General features: G+C 44.0%; 1 protein-coding gene across 2 annotated transcripts; it reads left to right on the top strand.

Moving 5' to 3' along the window:
• The first annotated feature begins 705 nt into the window (after nucleotides 1-705).
• Nucleotides 706-6,133, top strand: LOC131119940 (cystatin-like). 2 transcript variants are annotated; one of them, XM_058064832.1, is made up of 3 exons: nucleotides 706-1,013; nucleotides 2,990-3,091; nucleotides 6,002-6,133. In XM_058064832.1, the coding sequence occupies exons 1-3, from the start codon at nucleotides 762-764 to the stop codon at nucleotides 6,014-6,016; spliced, it is 369 nt and encodes a 122-aa protein (XP_057920815.1). In that variant the 5' UTR covers nucleotides 706-761; the 3' UTR covers nucleotides 6,017-6,133. The 2 variants fall into 2 exon arrangements, with proteins under 2 accessions (XP_057920815.1, XP_057920813.1); XM_058064830.1 differs by lacking the exon at nucleotides 6,002-6,133 and adding an exon at nucleotides 3,167-3,621 and having other exon boundaries at nucleotides 709-1,013.
• The last annotated feature ends 12,022 nt before the right edge of the window (nucleotides 6,134-18,155 follow it).

An 18,155-nucleotide genomic window follows, 5' to 3' on the forward strand; every position in this document is an offset into this window, starting at 1 on the left:
AACGGAAAACACAACAGAGCAACACAGGAAGTGAATACAAAATAAGGGCATGAACCAGGAACTAAGGAAAAGTGGAAAACTAAGAGCTGTCACGAGGGGGTGAAGCCCAATCGTGACAATAAGGTAGTTATTTGTTGTATGGTATGTAACTATTTTGAGTATAGTGTACCGTGTATCACTTTTAAATGCTCTAATTCAGTATAGTTTATGGCTAATTCAAAGGATGAATCAATTATTTAGCCGTGGTGATTTTTTTCACACGTCTATAAAAAGATCTCTTGTAAATGCCCTCCAACACCCACCTTCATTATGCCATGTACATCCAACCCACACTACTACTCTGTGGCGAGTCTAAAATGTAGTTTTTGGTTACATCTTTTCAAGAATTGTCCTCTAATTTTCACCAACAGCAACATTTATAAAGGGGCATGAATCTACAAATACATTTAAATGTCATTAGATACTGAAAGAGGGGAATCACGTGTAAAGGTTAGAGTGCATTTTCAACCTAAAATGTCACCCGAATATCCCCAAATTTTGTGAGACATGGACGTGACTTGATGAATTGGATGAAAGTTCGTGTAAATCAAGCCTTGCCTCGTTTACGCCACTTTGTGCTACCTTGACGGCAGCACAGCAACCACGGTTGCTACGCAACACTGGCATTTCTGGTCGCGCGTGCACACTTTCAATTGATGTCACAAATGAGCTGATGCCAAACAGGTGAGCCTTTTTCAACTCCTCCCCCCCTCCTGACCGACATGGAGCCACTTTGGAAGCTCGCCCGGCGGGTTCACACCATGATGGTCTGGGCGTCTGTTTTGTGTTTTGTGGCTTTTCTCGGCGTACAGACCGACGGTCGAGCCAGGATGACCGGCCAGCCCCGCCAGGTGCCCGTGACCGACCACCAGGTGTTAGCGGCGGCTCATTTTGCCGTGGCGGAATTCAACAGAGTCAACCCGGAGCAGCACTTTTTCTACCGAATGTTGAATATAACGTCAGCAGAAGTTCAGGTAAAAAAAGTGTTCAGGTGTTTCCCGACGGTTTGTATGACGTAAAGTAATGGGCGTGGCATATTCATGCTAGCTTGCCAACATGTAAGCTAAACGGGGCTCTCGTGCAGCTGATTGTCTACTAATCACATGATCACAAAATTAACACGATAAGTGACGAGAAACAAAACTATTTATATCCCTTTTAAATATGACAGCCTGGCTGCCTCCCACGTTCTGAAAACATGCACGTTTGGGTCATTGGAGCCTCTGAATTGTTAATTTGTGTGAATGTTAATTACATGGAATGGCAAGCAGTGCAGTGTTGACCACTCTTTAGTAAGAAAAGCAGGGATTGGCTGGTGTAAAAGTCCCTCCAAGTCGCTCAATGACATCCGGTTTTAATAAATAACCACTTCATATAAATATAGTCTATTCAAACCTACTTTGCAAATCGAATACTGCTCCCTCACTATTGTGTTTTTTTAGAAAATAATAATTCCGCTGTTTTGTGGTGGAATGCGGCCGTTTGGTAAAGGGAAAATGCATATTTAAGCATATTTTTAGCCTAAATTATGTTCAAGCATAAAAATGGTCATCTGAAGTAAACTACAAAGCAGAGGAAATATTCTACTTGGCCACTTGATGTCGCCAGAACCGGAAGTTATTGTAAGTTTAAATGATTTCACACAATAACATAATCATAATAGTAATTTTTAATATGGACTACTGTTGGGCCATAACGCAGATGAGCTGTCACTTCCTGTCCATCCGGAATTCGGGTCCCTTTGGGAACACAAGCATTAATTTTATTTACGTCTTTATTGGCTTATTTACTCATGTCTTTTTGAATGAACATTTGCAATGGAAGTAACTAATGCATGGTTTAATTCCAGGTTCGTCAACCTCCTATGTCTCTAATGGCCACTGTCTGCCCACAATGAAGGAATCTAAATAGTCGAATTGGTGCGCCATTAATAAAAACTGCCCCTAGTGTTTTGGCAGAGAACTGCACATCAAGTGCTCATCTCTGACCAAAGTGGTATCAGATGGGATGGCAAAGTGACGGCGTAAGATCGATAACGTGCTTTCATGTCACTCCAGAAGTCACAAGAGGGGCGCTAGATTTCGACTGACATTTTTTGCCAAATTTACCTCTGTTTTCCTACACTTTCATTTTTGGTACAATATTGTGCAAGCTAGTTGTCCCGCAAAATGGCATTGCTGACTCGGTGCCACATGCATTTGTGTGGCTCCTAAATAACCCGCCATGGGGCCAAAGAAAGTTAAGTGCCAGCACTTTGATGAAGGTGAGAAACCCCAAAACGCCGCGCAAACGCAATCCTTATGAGACATGAACACACGCCTTTTGCTTTTGTGTGCATTCTAAAGATTGAAAAGTGGATAAAAAGAGAATTCATGCAATGGGAAGCACCTATTCCGCCTTTATTTACTACAGCCACATAATTATTATTCCACCCAAGAACTACGTTTCTGGTGTAGTGACACCACGCCTCAGGCTGCTAGCCAAAAGTAACGCTACATATTGGAGTTGCTGTGTTTTTTTTGGAGTTTGGAAAAGTAACACTATGTGTAGCGTTCCTTTTTAGGTTGCTATGTGCCATCAATGCACCCAAGAAGGAATTCCGCTAATGCTAAAAATTGGCAAATAATGGCATAATTACATATTTCATGTAATTATCAATGTAAATGTACATGCTCACAGTGCAGTTTTCCTTTAAGTCCGTGTCAAGTTCCAGCCATTCCTCATCATTTCACCTTTTTAACATGTAAAACTATACTCAAATATTTAATATTCAATATCTGGAATGCATTGATGGGAGAAATTGCCTCAATTTTCATACATTTTGTTTCCACTGTATCTTGAGATGTGCTTTGACTTCAGGAAGTACCGGGTAGATCATTGAGTCCTTATTTATGCTTCAGTGAATCCCGAAGGAGATATTATTTGAATAATGTTTTCCCTTTGCCGGCAGGTGGTGGCTGGTTTGAAGTACTACTTGGTGGTGCAACTGGATCGCATGGTGGTCTGCAGGACCAACACTACTCAAGCCTGTCCTTACCACTTTTTAATCAAGGCAAGTTTCACCCAACACACTCCAACCGAGTCAAGACAAGTTTTATTGTCTTTTATGAATGTGGTTCAATTCCAGGAGCTTCAGTGCAGCTTCATTGTTACGGAAATTCCCTGGGAAGATTCTTATGTGCTTTCTCAAACCAAGTGTCAACCTCTCACGTCTTGATTGCTGCCTTTTTAAGTAAACTTATCACTGTGCTGTGTTTGTGTGTGTTCATATAAGCTGTCATGGGGGGTGGAAAAAAGTAGGGATTAGATGGAAAAGTACTTGAGTCGATGTACAAAAAATGTTATTGGAGCCTTCTTGGTGTTTTGTGGAGCACACATTGTGGCTCTTTACACTGACTGTAGGAACTGATATCAGTGGTGCCTTTTTTGAAATGGAGGCAAAGCAAGCACAGCAGGTCTTGGATGTGATTTTTCTCAAGCTGCTGCTGAAAGCCGTCTGTCGCTCTCCTGCTTTGTTGAAAGTGCACCAAGTAAAAGTGAGTTCAGATTTTTATATATATAATTTTTTTCCACGTTTGACCTTTAACCTTTTTTTTTATTCCCATAATTTTGTATTGTTATTAAATGCATAAGTCGCTCTGGAGTATGTCTTCCAAGGTCAAAAATGCATACATAAGTCGCTCCGGAGTACAAGTCGCCCAAGGCCCAAAATGCATAATTGGGTAGAAAAAAAAACATAAGTCGATCCGGAGTATGCGTAAGTTCTCCCAAGGCCAAAAATGCATAATTAGGTAGAAAAAAAACATACATAAGTCGCTCCGGAATATAAGTTGCACAAAGCCAAAAATGCATAATTGGGTAGAAAAAAAACATACATACGTAAGTCGCACTGGATTATGTCTCCCAAGGCCAAAAATGCATAATTAGGTAGAAAAAAACATAAGTCGATCCGGAGTATAAGTTCTCCCAAGACCGAAAATGCATAATTGGGTAGAAAAAAAAAACATACATAAGTCGCTCCGGAGTATAAGTCTCCCAAGGCCAAAAATGCATAATTAGTTAGAAAAAAAAACCATACATAAGTCGCTCCGGAGTATAAGTCTCCCAAGGCGAAAATGCATAATTAGGTAGAAAAAAACATACATAAGTCGATCCGGAGTATAAGTCCCCCAAGGCCAAAAATGCATAATTAGGTAGAAAAAAACATACATAAGTCACTCCGGAGTATAAGTCCCCCAAGGCCAAAAATGCATAATTAGGTAGAAAAAAACATACATAAGTCGCTCCGGAATATAAGTTGCACAAGGCCAAAAATGCATAATTAGGTAGAAAAAAAAAACATACATAAGTCGCACTGGAGTATGTCACATGTTTTGCGGGTAATTTTCCAAACTACTTGACCAAAACGGACATTACGCCCTTTTGGAAGGCAAGTTCTAACAATAAAAGAATAGAGAACAGGCTGAATAGGTGTAAGATATGCTAACACAATGCTTATTCAGCTACATGAAAAATAAACAAACAGAAAAAGTGGCCAGTGTTTATGAAACATAAACACTTTTGTCATGTATAAGTCGCAGGAACAGCCAACCTATGAAAAAAAGTGTGACTTATAGTCCGCAAAATACGGTAGATACAGTAAGACCAAGAAGTGCAAATGGCCGCTTTCCACCGTGGCTTATTAGCATCAATAGTGTGGTGACCTGTATCGTATGCGCCTTTCCCAAAAAGTGTCAATTATTCCAATGGGTGAGCGGGGGCAGCTTTTACCGTGCTTCATCTCTCAGTGTGAGTCCTGGCAGCTGTAAAGCTCCGCTTGCGTGTCAAGCCTGCACAGACACATGGCTCTGCTGCAGCGGGGACCAGGCCGCACCTCTCCACGCTATACCACCTCGCCCTCCAGAAGGGCTGTGTGTGTGTGGGGGGGGGGATTACTGGTATTTTCAGATTACTGCTCAGCAAGACTGAACTGTCTGCTGCTCTGACCCCCTTTTTTTTAACAGTAAAAGACAGACATAATAGCGGCCCAATAAAAAGCAACTTTAGCTTTAGGGATACCGAATATGCCTCAACCGATGTCACTTTCACACTGCAGGGTTTCCCATATTTGGGGTGGGGACCTGAACTTCCCTGAGAACCCCAATGTACCACGTACTGTATGAGCCCAATATTGGCATATACTGTGTTTAAAATAACGGGAGCAAACACGGCATAAAAGTAGCTTAGGGTTCCCAAAATGGGTCAGTTTTTATGGGGGTGCCCTATTATAATGATGTATGCCAGATTAAAACTGAAACATAAAATACATCACGTATGACCATAATATTGACATACACCTTCCGTAAACTAATAATGGGTACATAGGATGAATAAAGGCTGCACGGTCGTCAAGTGGTTAGCGCGCAGGCCTCACAGCTAGGAGACCGGAGTTCAATTCCACCCTCGGCCATCTCTGTGTGGAGTTTTCATGGGTTTTCTCCGAGTACTCCGGTTTCCTCCTACATTCCAAAAACATGCTAGGTTAATTGGCCACTCCAAATTGTCCATAGGTATGAATGTGAGTGTGAATGGTTGTTTGTCTATATGTGCCCTGTGGTTGGCTGGCCACTGCCTCTCGCCCAAGGACAGCTGGGATAGGCTCGAGCACCCCAGCAACTCTCGTGAGTATAAGCGATAATAAATGAATGATGACTAAAGAGAAGGTGCACCAGGGTTCCCCAAACTGAGTGTCAGGCCCCAAAGTGGGTCATGAGTCGATATCTAGTGGGTCGCCGACTGCAAATATATCATCTGGGGCCCTAATATTAACAAACTGTACATATACTAACGATAAACACACCATATACAGTAAATAATGTACACAAAGGTTTGAAAAAAAAATTAACAAAAAAATGAACAGATACAGCATATTAGTATGAACGTTCGTCTTTTCTCATTTTGCCCTTTTTTTTTTTTTTTACAGTTTTTCCTCTGTTGAAGGACTCGGACCAATTAGGATTTGACCAACTGTACCTACCTGTTGATTTGTCCTCATTAAATATCACAACATGACGACCAGGAGAACCAGAGTGCAGAGCAGAGAGAGGTACCTGGCATGACCCAGCAAGGTGCACTGTATTCAGACACACGCTCCGAGCAGACATCTCTGGCAAACCTTTTGCACTTTCCAAACTCTGCAGCGCTGGCGATAAGGTGGCTGATGAGGTTTATGATAATTTTGTTATAATTATAATAATTTTATATTTTATGCCAAATGTGTGTAATTCCTACCGTGTTATTGACCAGACATACACAGGTAGCTACTCTACTGACAACTGCAAAGTGGGCCAGTTTACCACTAAATTGTGTTCATTATAGTAATAAGGTGGAAGGAAAAGTAGTTCCTGCCAATACAATATCATGAAGAATCAGTTTTGAAACAGAATAGCGGAAATGATTGCTATGGTATGATAAATATGGATATGGTAATCATTTTGGTATGGAGCCGCCCATGTGAGTCTTAAGCAACACTGAATGAGATAACGTGTTGGCTTACTAAGTGGCATTAGTCAAAAGGGGTTGGTGTTTGTTTACAGTAAAAGCCTTATGGATAAGTGACCCCCCCCACACACACACCCCACACACATACACATACACCCCCCCACGAAGCCCCTAATGTCTCTAATCACGGATGTCTTAATCAAACGGGCAAAACATAAAGAATTGGCTGGCGTTCGTTGGCGCGGGTTAGGAATGTGGGGTGGGCATCCTCCCCATTTACAAAGGGGGTCCTCGGTCGTCCATGCCCACTCCATCTGCCATGTCGCCCCCCCCCCCCCCCCCCCACCCACTGGCACACTAACAGGTGCGCTTACAGTACGCGTGTGTGTTTTTCGCCACTCAACGCCGTCCGCCGGGCCCTGCCCCTGTCCTCACTTAGCCTGGGCAGCAGATGGTAATGGTGGGTGCAGGGGGTGGGGGGCGGGGGGGGGTGTAAGGCTTGGAGCCCCCACCTTTCTGCTCCACTCTACTCCAAGCTACCCCGTATTTTTTTTTCCTTTTCCCCACTCTCCAAGACTACAAGCACCCCACCCCTCTTTGTGTTGTTGAGTGCTGCTGGAAGGCGAACCCCAGCTTGCCCCCCCCCTCTACTACTCTCAAACACACACACACACACACACACACATATAAATCCTTGGCTGGCTGCCATTGGCGGGACTCAGTCAGGTGTCCTAATGCTTCAGTTAGGGGAGGAAACGCTGGTTAATCTGCCCATCGCGTGCCACCGGCCACGGCCTGGCCTCTTTGTGTCTGGCACCCCTCTGATCACTCCCCCCCACCCCCCCACCCACCCCTTCATCTGTCTTTACCCCTTCCATCCATCCCAACCCAGTTTCTCCACTCCCAAGACGAAGCCATCCTTTCTTAAACAGCAGCCCCATCTTGGGATCAGTCCACTTTCATGCGTCACTCAAATCCTCTCTCTTTTTTTTTTTTTTCTTATTTTGTGGAACAGACGTTGGGCTTTTCTGTCCATGATGTCGAATCCCTTACGTATCAACCCAGCCGGGGGTACTTACATAAGTACAATAAAATAAGACACATTTGGTGTTCTCAACTTGTAACACCACCAGACTTTGCAGTACATTTGTATTACAAATGAATTATTTTCTTCTCAAGGGACCACGTGTGCTTTTGAGCAGCACCCCCCCCCCCCCCCCCCCACGTACCGCCTTGTTTTCCCACAAATCTCAGTCAGAAACTGGGAGGGGGGGGGGTCCAACATTATTGTGATTGTGTAAAAAAAAAAACATCAAATTAAAAACAATATGAATACAGAGCCACAATCCACCAGTAAGAGCCTGGAGTTAGTTTTTCAGGGTGTGTGGTAAAAGGCGATGAATTCAGCAAGATATGTATTTACATAAAATTCCATGTGGACCTCTGCTGTGGAGTAATCAGTGTACAACTTGTATATACTGTAGATGTTATTACCAAAAATGACTTCACACACAGCGGTTATGGCCTAATACAGCAAGGTGCACTGTATTCAGACGCCATGGAGGTTTCTGGCAAACATGTTGCACTTTTCAAACGCTGCAGCACCGGCGTTTCAGGTGCCTGATAAGGTTTTTTTTGTGTTTTTTCCCCCCTCCCATCTTGTATCATTGAGTACAACTACCACAACTACCACACCAAATGTCTCACTTGGAAAGTGAATGTTTGTTTACCATCCAGCTCGAGACAAAAGGAGCGCTTGATTTGCTCACCTGCGCAGTAACTGTAATCTCGCCTCATTGGAGCCCATCCATCTGTTTTCTATGTCGCTTATCCTCACTAGGGTTGTGGTAAACTGGAGCCTATCCCAGAGGACTGTGCCAGAGATGACGTAACCCTGGACAGGTTGCCACCCAATCGTAGGGCACATATAAACAAACCACCTTTCCCAATTTAGAGTTTCCAATTAACCTAACAAGCATATTTTGGGAATGTGGGAGGAAGCCGGAGTACATGTACTAAAGTCCACACAGAGATGTCCAATGGAGATTTGAACCCAGATTTTCCAGATCGCCTGACTGTGTGGCCAAAATGCTTACCACTAGGCCTTCTTGGAGCCATGGCATGTCCGTCTCAGCCATGGCTCGTCCGTCTCAGCCATGGCTCGTCCGTCTCAGCCATGGCACGTCCGTCTCAGCCATGGCACGTCCGTCTCAGCCATGGCCCGTGGGCTTGGCTGTCAGTAGTTAGTCTCCATGTAGTTTGAAAGGTAATGCAATTTAATGTCATATTAATGCCAGAATATTGCATATAACTTATATTTCAATATTTTCTGAATAATAAGCCCTAGGCCAACACCAAACAGTGATTATTTATTATTATTTATTTTTAAACCAGGATCAAGTGAGTGGGTGATCTTCAAACGGCAACATAGCAAGACTATTCATTCATTCATTTTCTCACGAGGCTCGCGGAGGGTGCTGGAGCCTATCCCAGCTGTCTTCGGGCGAGAGGCGCAGGGTACACCCTGGTGTATTGGTCACCAGCCAATCACAGGACACATATAGACAAACAACCATTCACACTCGTAGCAAGACTAATGGTATAACACATGGTGCTACTTTTACTGTCATTGTATTTGACGTAAATACTGCAAATGCAATACACGTTATAGAAAAGTTGAAATATTTATTTCAAACATTTTGTAAGCAAAATAGCACCGATACAATTCGGAATGCTGCACAAACACCCAAGAACAAAGTGCAAAGTATGACACACTGAACTAATCAGTAGAATTCTAAACAACGTTGAGTCAACATGTCTGCCGTTTATGCACCAATATCATTGTGAAGTCATATTTTCTTCCAATATCGAGTGATATTGTTGGACATCCCTACTTCTCTGCTGGTTGTGCCGTTTGCCAATGCCAGCTTGAAATTGACTTTTGGATGCATTGCTTGTTTAGAAAGCGCTTGTTCCACATCGGATCAGCCTTTAGTGAGTTTGTCAAACCATTTTCCTATTTGCTACCATCCATCTTTCCTACGTCTTATGACGTCATGCATCCATCACGCGGCCTTCCTCCTGCAAGGTGCACTGCTCTGATTAGGATGAATGATGCTTCTTGGGGGGCTTTGATACCATTTGGTTGCGTAACCAGAAAGAGGGGTCATTCACTTTTGACCCTCGCCGACCTTGGTTTTAATTGACCCTGATTTGGTCACCGCTTGAGAGCACAGGCCCCGGACCAAGGTCAGAGTTCAAAGTATCCTCAGCTGTGCTGTCATGGCAACGGCAGTGGCTGCTTCTTTCTCCGATGGTCACTTTCAATCTCAGGACAGTTTTTTGAAACACAGTTGTATGTTTGCTAAACTGTCGGCTAAAATCACTTAAAAACGACAAAGGTGGGAAAGACGGATGAAAACCAAGGTAATTTTTCCGAAAGGAAATGACGTCAACCCACAATATGAGCACATTGTTTAAATGATTTAATTAATAATTAAAACAATTTTAATAATTGTAGTTTTACATTAATTTTTTTCATTAAATATATATATATTTTTACTTTGTAATATTTAGAATTATTTGCATATTGGGAAGTAGTTTTTGTAGCCAATTGTTTTTACAGTTGAATACGGTGTACTAATAGATCTGTCTTCTTGAGTATATGTTCAGTTTATTATATTCAGACATGATTTATGGGGGTGTTTTAATTAGGTTTTTACTGGAAAACAGTTCAATAATAATAGTAATACAGTGATACCATGTTTTTTTTTAATTCATTTATTCACAGAGACTTGATGAAAACCAAAACGTACAAAAACCAAGGCAATTTTTCTCATAGGAAATCCCATAAATCCAACCAATTCGTTGCAGACACGCCATTCATTCATTTTCGACCGCTTATCCTCACGAGGGTCGCGGGGTGTGCTGGAACCTATCCCAGCTGTCTTCACCCTGGACTGGTCGCCAGCCAATCACAGGGCATGTGATTGAACAGTAACTCCCTATTTTTAAATACTTCTCATTCATTCATATTTTTTGTGAATGTTCCATGATGTATGGGAATTGAATATATGTTGTTTTCTTTTCAGATGGATTGTTTTTGAAATTTTTAAGCCTTTTCTAAATGGCTGGACGTCACGTCTTACCCTACAGGAACGTGCCCAGCTAGCTGCTCGTTCCGAAGTGTGGAGGTTTGTTGTTCAAGTCCAAAGAGGGTGGAGGACCATTAACGGAAGACCGTATCATGCTGATAGAGTATCAGCAACCGAGGTTTGACTGTATAAGAAACTAAACATACGATCTATGTTATTGTTCTACAGTGCTTCTGTAGTTTGCAGCACAACCTGCCTTTAAAGGGAACCTATGATTCTATCTATAAATGTAGTTAGAATGTTGTATTCTGATGTTGAACCATGCCAAAGTTTCAGATCATGAGGTTTGCGTATTTGGAAGTGAGCCCTGAAAGAAGTATTGGATGGCTCAAAAGGCTCGGTTTCAGAAGGCGTGGTAAAACTGTTCCTTTGTGATGTCACAGAGGGGCAGACTTCCTTATATAGAAACTCTCTGCCCTCCTGTTTAGGACTGTTTAGTAATTATTTTTGCATAATTTTCTGTGATAATAATGTTTACAAAACATTTTTAGATGTCTGGAACAGACTAATTGGATTGACATGATTTTTAATGGGAAAATTTAGCTTTGGTTAGAGTCTGTTTTGGTTTGAGTTCTGAAATGACCCGGAGCAAACAATGAATTAACAAGGCACCACAGTATTTCAGATTGCTTCGGGGGAGTGGTCTATAAGCCTATACGCATGTGTATGTAACTGGTCAATTGTGGAGGGCCCCGGTGACTGGGTTTGCCTTGGGCCCCCGAATGACTAAATACGCCCCTGCTTCCAAGTACTGCATGTACTGCATGTTGCGCAGCAATGCATTGAAGCCCCATGTTGTCACCAAAACCTGCACCAAGTCCGCCATTGTTGCAGTCTGTCGACTGCCCCCCACTCCCGTGTTTTTTTTTTTCCCCACTTCCTGTTTGTGACCGTTGTGAAAGGGTTCCTTTGCAATCAGCGCTGCGGTAGGGGAGGGAAAAATCAATACTTTGAATGTAACGAGTAGCCGCGGAATATGGGGAATGATTTATGTCAGGATGGAGGCTTGGTGGAGAAGAAGAAAAAAAAATGGAGGGGGCCGGGGGGGGGATGTTGGCACTCCGTGACCCTTGAGGAACAGCTAAAAGCTTTTGCTGCTGTTCTTCCTGGCACCGCTCTTCTCCATCTTTTTCCTGATTCACCCCTCCCTCACGCTTCTCCTCTTACTGTCCAGCCGAATCACCACGCCGACCGATTCCGCCGGGTCCATCAACGGCATATGTCCCACTCCAGATTAATGAGAGCGTGTTAATATTACAGTACGAGGGGGGGGGGGCTGGGGTTTAACTGGGAAGTCCTGAAAGAGGCGGGAATGATTGTGAAAAAGCATTGAAAAATTCTGTGTTTGCTTTATTGCAGTGGCCCCACCTACCCCTCCATCCCGTTAAGGAGGCAGTCCTCACAAGGAGGAGGAGGAGAGGAGGAGGAGGGGTCGGATCCCCCTCCCTCAGTCCCTCAGCCCAGCCGACACGCATACATCCACTCTTTCTGGCTCTCTGCTCGCTCGCTGACGAGACAGCGGCAGCTTCTGCAGGTGTCCCACCCTCACGGATGCTCCCAGAAGGTACCATGCTCTTTTTTTTTCAAGCACTTTATCCTTAAAGTTTGTGTAGCATTGTTGGGGTAGCGGGGGGGTGGGACTTCTGTCCAGAAACTAACCCCCCGTGCGCCGGTGTTGCCAACGTGCGACCGCATGTTTGCTGGTGTGGCTTTTCCTCCTTGCTTGTTTACTTCCTGGTAACCTGTATTCCACTGGTATGGAGAGGGTGGGTGCGCTGGTTATGCCAAATATCTGCTCCAACTACTCCTATATGTATTTGTGTTGCTCGTGTGTGTACATCGGAGAGAGCTACTACTCGTTACTACTCGGTAGTTGCACGAGTTGTCCTCACTCGTTCTTTGGTGTAGCAGGAATAAGTCGCAAAGATGGCTGGAGGAAAAAACACAGCCTACAACGGCTCCTGTGTGTGTGTGTGTGTTTTTTAGGACACACATGTCCTGCCTCCAACGTGCCGTATTGGCGAGCACCCAATACACCCTCTCCCAGTCCAGATTAGGAACTACGCTACTACGCATGTCCACTACTACGATTCCACATGCCGATGGTGCTTTTTGCCTCCGAGTTCTTCTATTCCTCGTAGTTTAAGTGCTGAACTTCATTGATGGGCTGCATCTGACCTTCAAATCACTTCCACCAACAACATCCCTGTCTTCCAGGTTCAAATAAAACCCCCCCATACCCCCCCCCCCCACTCGTGCACGTATGCTTGTATTGACCTGCTAATAGTATTATCCACAGAGCGTGCGGCAACGCCGGGGTCGCGTCCCTCTTGGGTTTTTGGATGGTCAACCCCCTCCCCGCCCCCCCCTCTGGACACGTTGTGGCCGAAGCCGCGGTCATCCTTCAATCTTTTTGCAGCACGAGGACCAGGCCAGTCAAAGGGTAATAAGTTTAACCCCCCGCAGGGACCAGGGAGTCAGAGGTCACAAACAAGGTTTGCATCATCAATCAGCGGCTCCTGATGCCTCCGTATCGGCCGCATATCGATGAAGCACGCTTCTTCGGTTTTCGCTTGCTTGGCTCGTCGCAGCGATGTGGGCAAAAACTAGACTTGGCGTGTTTGGAAGGCCCTTAGAGCATGGCGATGATCCCAAGCGCCAAACCCAGCCTGCATGGAGATTGTTTTTGCAGATCTGGCAAGCCACACCTTTTTCAGTGGCACGGCGCATCCAAAGGGAAGCCCCCTACGCCGCATTGTGGGCATTGCTCTTATTTCCTGTCAAAACCGCCCATCGTTTTGATTGGGTGGAACACTTTTTGGTAGACTTTTTCCTCTGGTGAAGCTTCATTTGAAATGCGACTGCAGAAGCGTATCTCTTTCCCTTCCAAAGTGGTGTTACGCTGATGTTTCAGCATCTCCAGAGGTCCCCCCCCCGTCGTGGTGGATGTTAGCGATGTGTCAGCAGTAAAAGTCAGAGGTGGCCGCCGGCCCGCTTGACCGAACGCCAGACATGGAGCCACGGTTGTCGTCTAGCCGTCGGGATGGCGAGAGACAAGATGGAGGGATGGCACCATAAAGTGTTGCTGATCGGGCGTTATCAAAGCGTAACGACCTTTCTGAGACATCTTTGTTTGTCATCCAACAGCGTGCTGTGTAAACGGAGAGCAGCCAAGACGGGAGGTCAGTCGCCAGCCCGGGATCTCGCCGCTAAACGGTATGTTTGCTCGCCACAGAGTGAGCACCACGTGCTCACTGAAATGGCCGGCCGTATGCGCCGTACAGTACCAAGGAGGCTGAGCTTACTAGATGCACTTAAAAAAAAACATCTTTGTGTTGCCCAGTCAGCTTTTGCACAGACAAGAGACCATCAATCAGACCAAAAAAAAAAAACACACATCGCCGTTCCCTCAAGTCCTTTCTCGAGTCGGGATTGAAACCGCAGTTAACCTGCAAAGCCTGCGTTTTCGTTTTATTTACACTCCCAGTCATGTGTCTTTGTCCTGAGACCAAAACTAAAGGAGGTATGGGAGTCAACTGCGGTCCAAGAAGAAAACACTAATCAGCTTTGTTAAATAAGCACCTGCTAATTGGACGAGGAAGCGCTTTTACAACTGATAATGTCAACTTCATCCAAACGATGATGCTTTTCACCCTGTCGTTTATGAAGCACCCAAAAACCCAATCCGCTAGGGGGTCAGGACACGCCAAGCGGTTCCTCATATTTCAAAGAACGGATACCGCATGGCAACTAAATCTACAACCTAAGAATCGAAATGTTGAAGTCATTTTCGTATCTTAATATGTGCTCAAATCTAAACTATACTGTTAAATATATTTGACTCGCTCTTACGACGATTAGCTTGATTCACTTAAAAAACAGCAAAAATGGAAAAATAGAACAAAAAACACACACAAAATATGAAATGTTGATTCTAATAATTGTATGAATGGTTATCCAAGACATTGGTGTCCAATAAAAAAAATAATTTTTAAAAAGTTTTTTTACAAAAGAAAAAAATATACAAATATACTGTATATATATAACAGAATATGTATTATCATATATAAATGTAGTTCATATAATACGTGTATTGGACTACCACAAGTCAACATAATCAAATAGGTCTAAAACAGGGCGTTCTCAACCTGGGGGGGAACCTTTTCCAACTGTCTTTAAGTTGCACACCCACTTTTAGTTAAGTCAAAACAAGCTTTTTTAAAAAAAAATCGTATGTCGACCTTTGAAACCTTAATAGGCATAATTCTATTAAAGGTGTGTTTTTGCCAGATCGTCCCCAGGCCGTGCTGCCCTTAGCGTCATGTCGCCTAATGGGTCAGACGGCGCTGCAAACAATTCAAATTAAATATCAAAGTTGCACCAAATAAGGCCCAAAACTGGTGTTTGTACAATGAATATATGCCAAGGAGGAATACGGCGAAAATTCTGCAAATTTTATTTCAAAATTTACATAAAATAAGACCTAGTTGAATTTCATTTATTTGTTTTTATTCATTAGTGTGATTTATTTGTTGTTTTTATTTTTGTATTTTTTTAATCATTCAAGTATTTGTATTACTTTAATGTCATTTTTCATTCCCGCCCAAAATGTTTGCGTGACCCACTTTTGGGTCCCGAGCCACCAGTTGAAACTCAGCTCTATCGTACGCTGCTTGTCAATAGATTTCTATTCTATAACCTTTATCACAGATATCCTATTTGTTCCGATTAGTACGGCCCAAATTTCCTTCCGACAAATTCCAATGCCGTGATCTCATATGTCCATCAAACGTGCTGCAAAGGGCCCCGGGCCCGTGCTTCCAAGGGCCTTGGGCTCGTGCTGCATGGTCTGGGTACGGGCCATCTGGTTCCGAGGTGCGTGTCAAGACCTTGGATAAGGCCAGAGCTAGCGAAACGAGTCCTGGCGTCAGGCAGTGTCGCAAGGCGTGACGAGGGCGTGCGATCAACGGCAGGTGACGCCCGATACGGCGATAAGAGCGGTGCGCCATGCAGGGTGCGGTCAAGGTCTTTCCGAGTTAGTTTAATCAGCTGAGAGTTTGGCTTGATCTACTTGTGGAAAAAAAAAAAAAAAGCCCCGCATGAACCCACAAAGTGATAACATGCGCTCTGATGAATAAGGAAGACAATAGCGAGTACGCTGTCCCCGCCTTTAATGGCGGTTGGCCCAAGCCATTTAACCCGCGTCGTGATGGTCTAGAAATGCTCTTCGGAAAGGTCACGCCGTTGCTAGCAGTACCCAATAAAACGGACATCGACCGGTCCCGTCAAACGGCACTAATTTCATGTTTGCGCCCCGCCTGAATAAAAGTCAGAGCGATAACAAACCAAGCGCACCCCCACCCGATGACGCGGGGGATTCCTCGTAGCCTGCAGTGAGTGCAGCCACGTGCTCGGCCCGCGTAGACGTAGAGGCGTTAGATGTGTCTTTGTGTTGCAGCGCTAGGCTAAGCTTGTTTGTCAACGCCCTTCGAGGAAAACCTGACAGAAACGCTTGATTCTTCTTCCCGATACAATTTGTCGAAGATACTTTCACATGTCCGACCTTGAGATGACCGCCGACCCGCACGACACAATAGGCCAGCATTTGCATAGACGTAATGTCAGACATAAGATGACATTTTAAACGGCGTTGGCTGATGAGGCTCGGTTGTAGCGAATCAGAATCAGGCATTCCTCCTCAGCAGCCGTTAGAGGACGGCGAGATGAGAGATGCCAGCAGCGGATCCACGCCCTAAGTCCACGTGGGTCAGATTAGTTAGTAACCAGGACTGACGAGTTGTTACCGCGGGCCCACGAGGTTCCACTTGTACTTGTATCTACCAGGCAGCAGGTATCAAACTCAAGGCCTGGGGGCCTGATTTGGTACACCATATCTTTTTATGTGGCCCACGAAAACCTGGACATATGGTATACAAACTTCAAAAAAAAAAATTTATGCAATTTTTTGTTTAAATTTTTTTTATATATTTATTCATATTTATTAATATTCATTAATATTATTTGAAGTGTATTTTTATTTTTTAAAATTATACTTATTTTAATGTATAATATAGTTTAGTATATTTTTAAATAATAAATTTCAAAAATCCAAAAGACAGTCCTTCCTGCTAAATATAAATATATTTATTCTGTCAATGCTCATGGAATATTTGTACTGTTGGAGTACAGTTGGAGTTTTTTTTTTTTTTTTTAGCTTTTTTCCTCTTGAAAAAGAATTAGCATAATGGTCGTATGCTCACATTTTTGCTCGGCACTACTATGACTTTCTAAACGACACAAAATACTCATGCTAATAAAGTGATAATACCATGAGATGATGATACGATATGACGTGCTATTGCGGTTAACGTAACTGCCATGTCGCCAAGCGGTCAACACCAGTTTGACGCCCCTGTACGAGAATTGAAGGCCATTTACTTTGCTTCTGGTGTCATTAAAGCGAGGGGAAATACCATTTTGTTAAGCGCACAAACAATGCCCATGTTTTTGTTGATAGATACGTATCCCTCCATTTAACCGTATTTTTTGGAGAGGGGGGGGTACTGTATAAATTCACACACCGTACCGACTTTATTCTTAAAGTTGGAAACAAAGAGAGAGCTGTACGTTAAAACATAGTTAAGACGTAAGTGTAAAAGAAATTGCCAAATATAATATCATAAAACAGAGTCTACCACAGGAATAAAAGAAACTAGACCCGATATTTGTGTACGTATAAGCCTACATAAATATCTTCCTCTCAAAATCTTTCATTGTGTTTTTTCACAAGCTGTGTGCGATACGCCCAGAAGGGGTCTAGGACCCTCGAATTGAGAATAACTGTAGCAAACTAAAAACGCGACACATCGGTTTGTGACTCCGAAGCCTAAAGGTGTTCGTTCCATGAGAGGTACAAATAAGTTAGTGTCCAGCGCCAACCAAAGCCCAGGTAGCATCCACCCACTACTGGAAATGTCGGAATACACAGGTAGAAGTGTATCGTAAACGTCATCAACGTAGCGCTACCATCAGGGCTCCGAGTGATTTTTCCAACCCACCTGTGCTTACATTCTTATAACTGTACGTTCTTCCTGCAGTCGTTTATCCTGGATAGAACCCTGAACTAACATGAGCTACCTCTGTCAGACTGAGTTTGCCCCCCCCCCTCACTCCTAACGGTAAAATCCCAGGCCGATCCAAATGTCACATCAGTTCACGGAGATCCCAATTGTTTTTAGCCAGCGTGCACCTCGCAGACTCACAGCAGGGCCCGCTGCAAAAACGCGACCCCACGCCACTCAGGGCCGGGGGGGCCTGCACGCTCGGCCCGTGGCGTTTCGTGCGTGAAGATGGCGATATCGACTGTCGGGAACGTTCTCACATGAATTCCGCCGCGCGCTTTCCATCTGAATGTCACCCCGCAAAGTCCCAACAACTGGACCGTCAACAAACAGTACAATATGGCTCCCCAGGAGGGCCCTT

The sequence above is a fragment of the Doryrhamphus excisus genome, chromosome 2 (assembly GCF_030265055.1).
Source record: "Doryrhamphus excisus isolate RoL2022-K1 chromosome 2, RoL_Dexc_1.0, whole genome shotgun sequence".
Taxonomy (NCBI): domain Eukaryota; kingdom Metazoa; phylum Chordata; class Actinopteri; order Syngnathiformes; family Syngnathidae; genus Doryrhamphus; species Doryrhamphus excisus.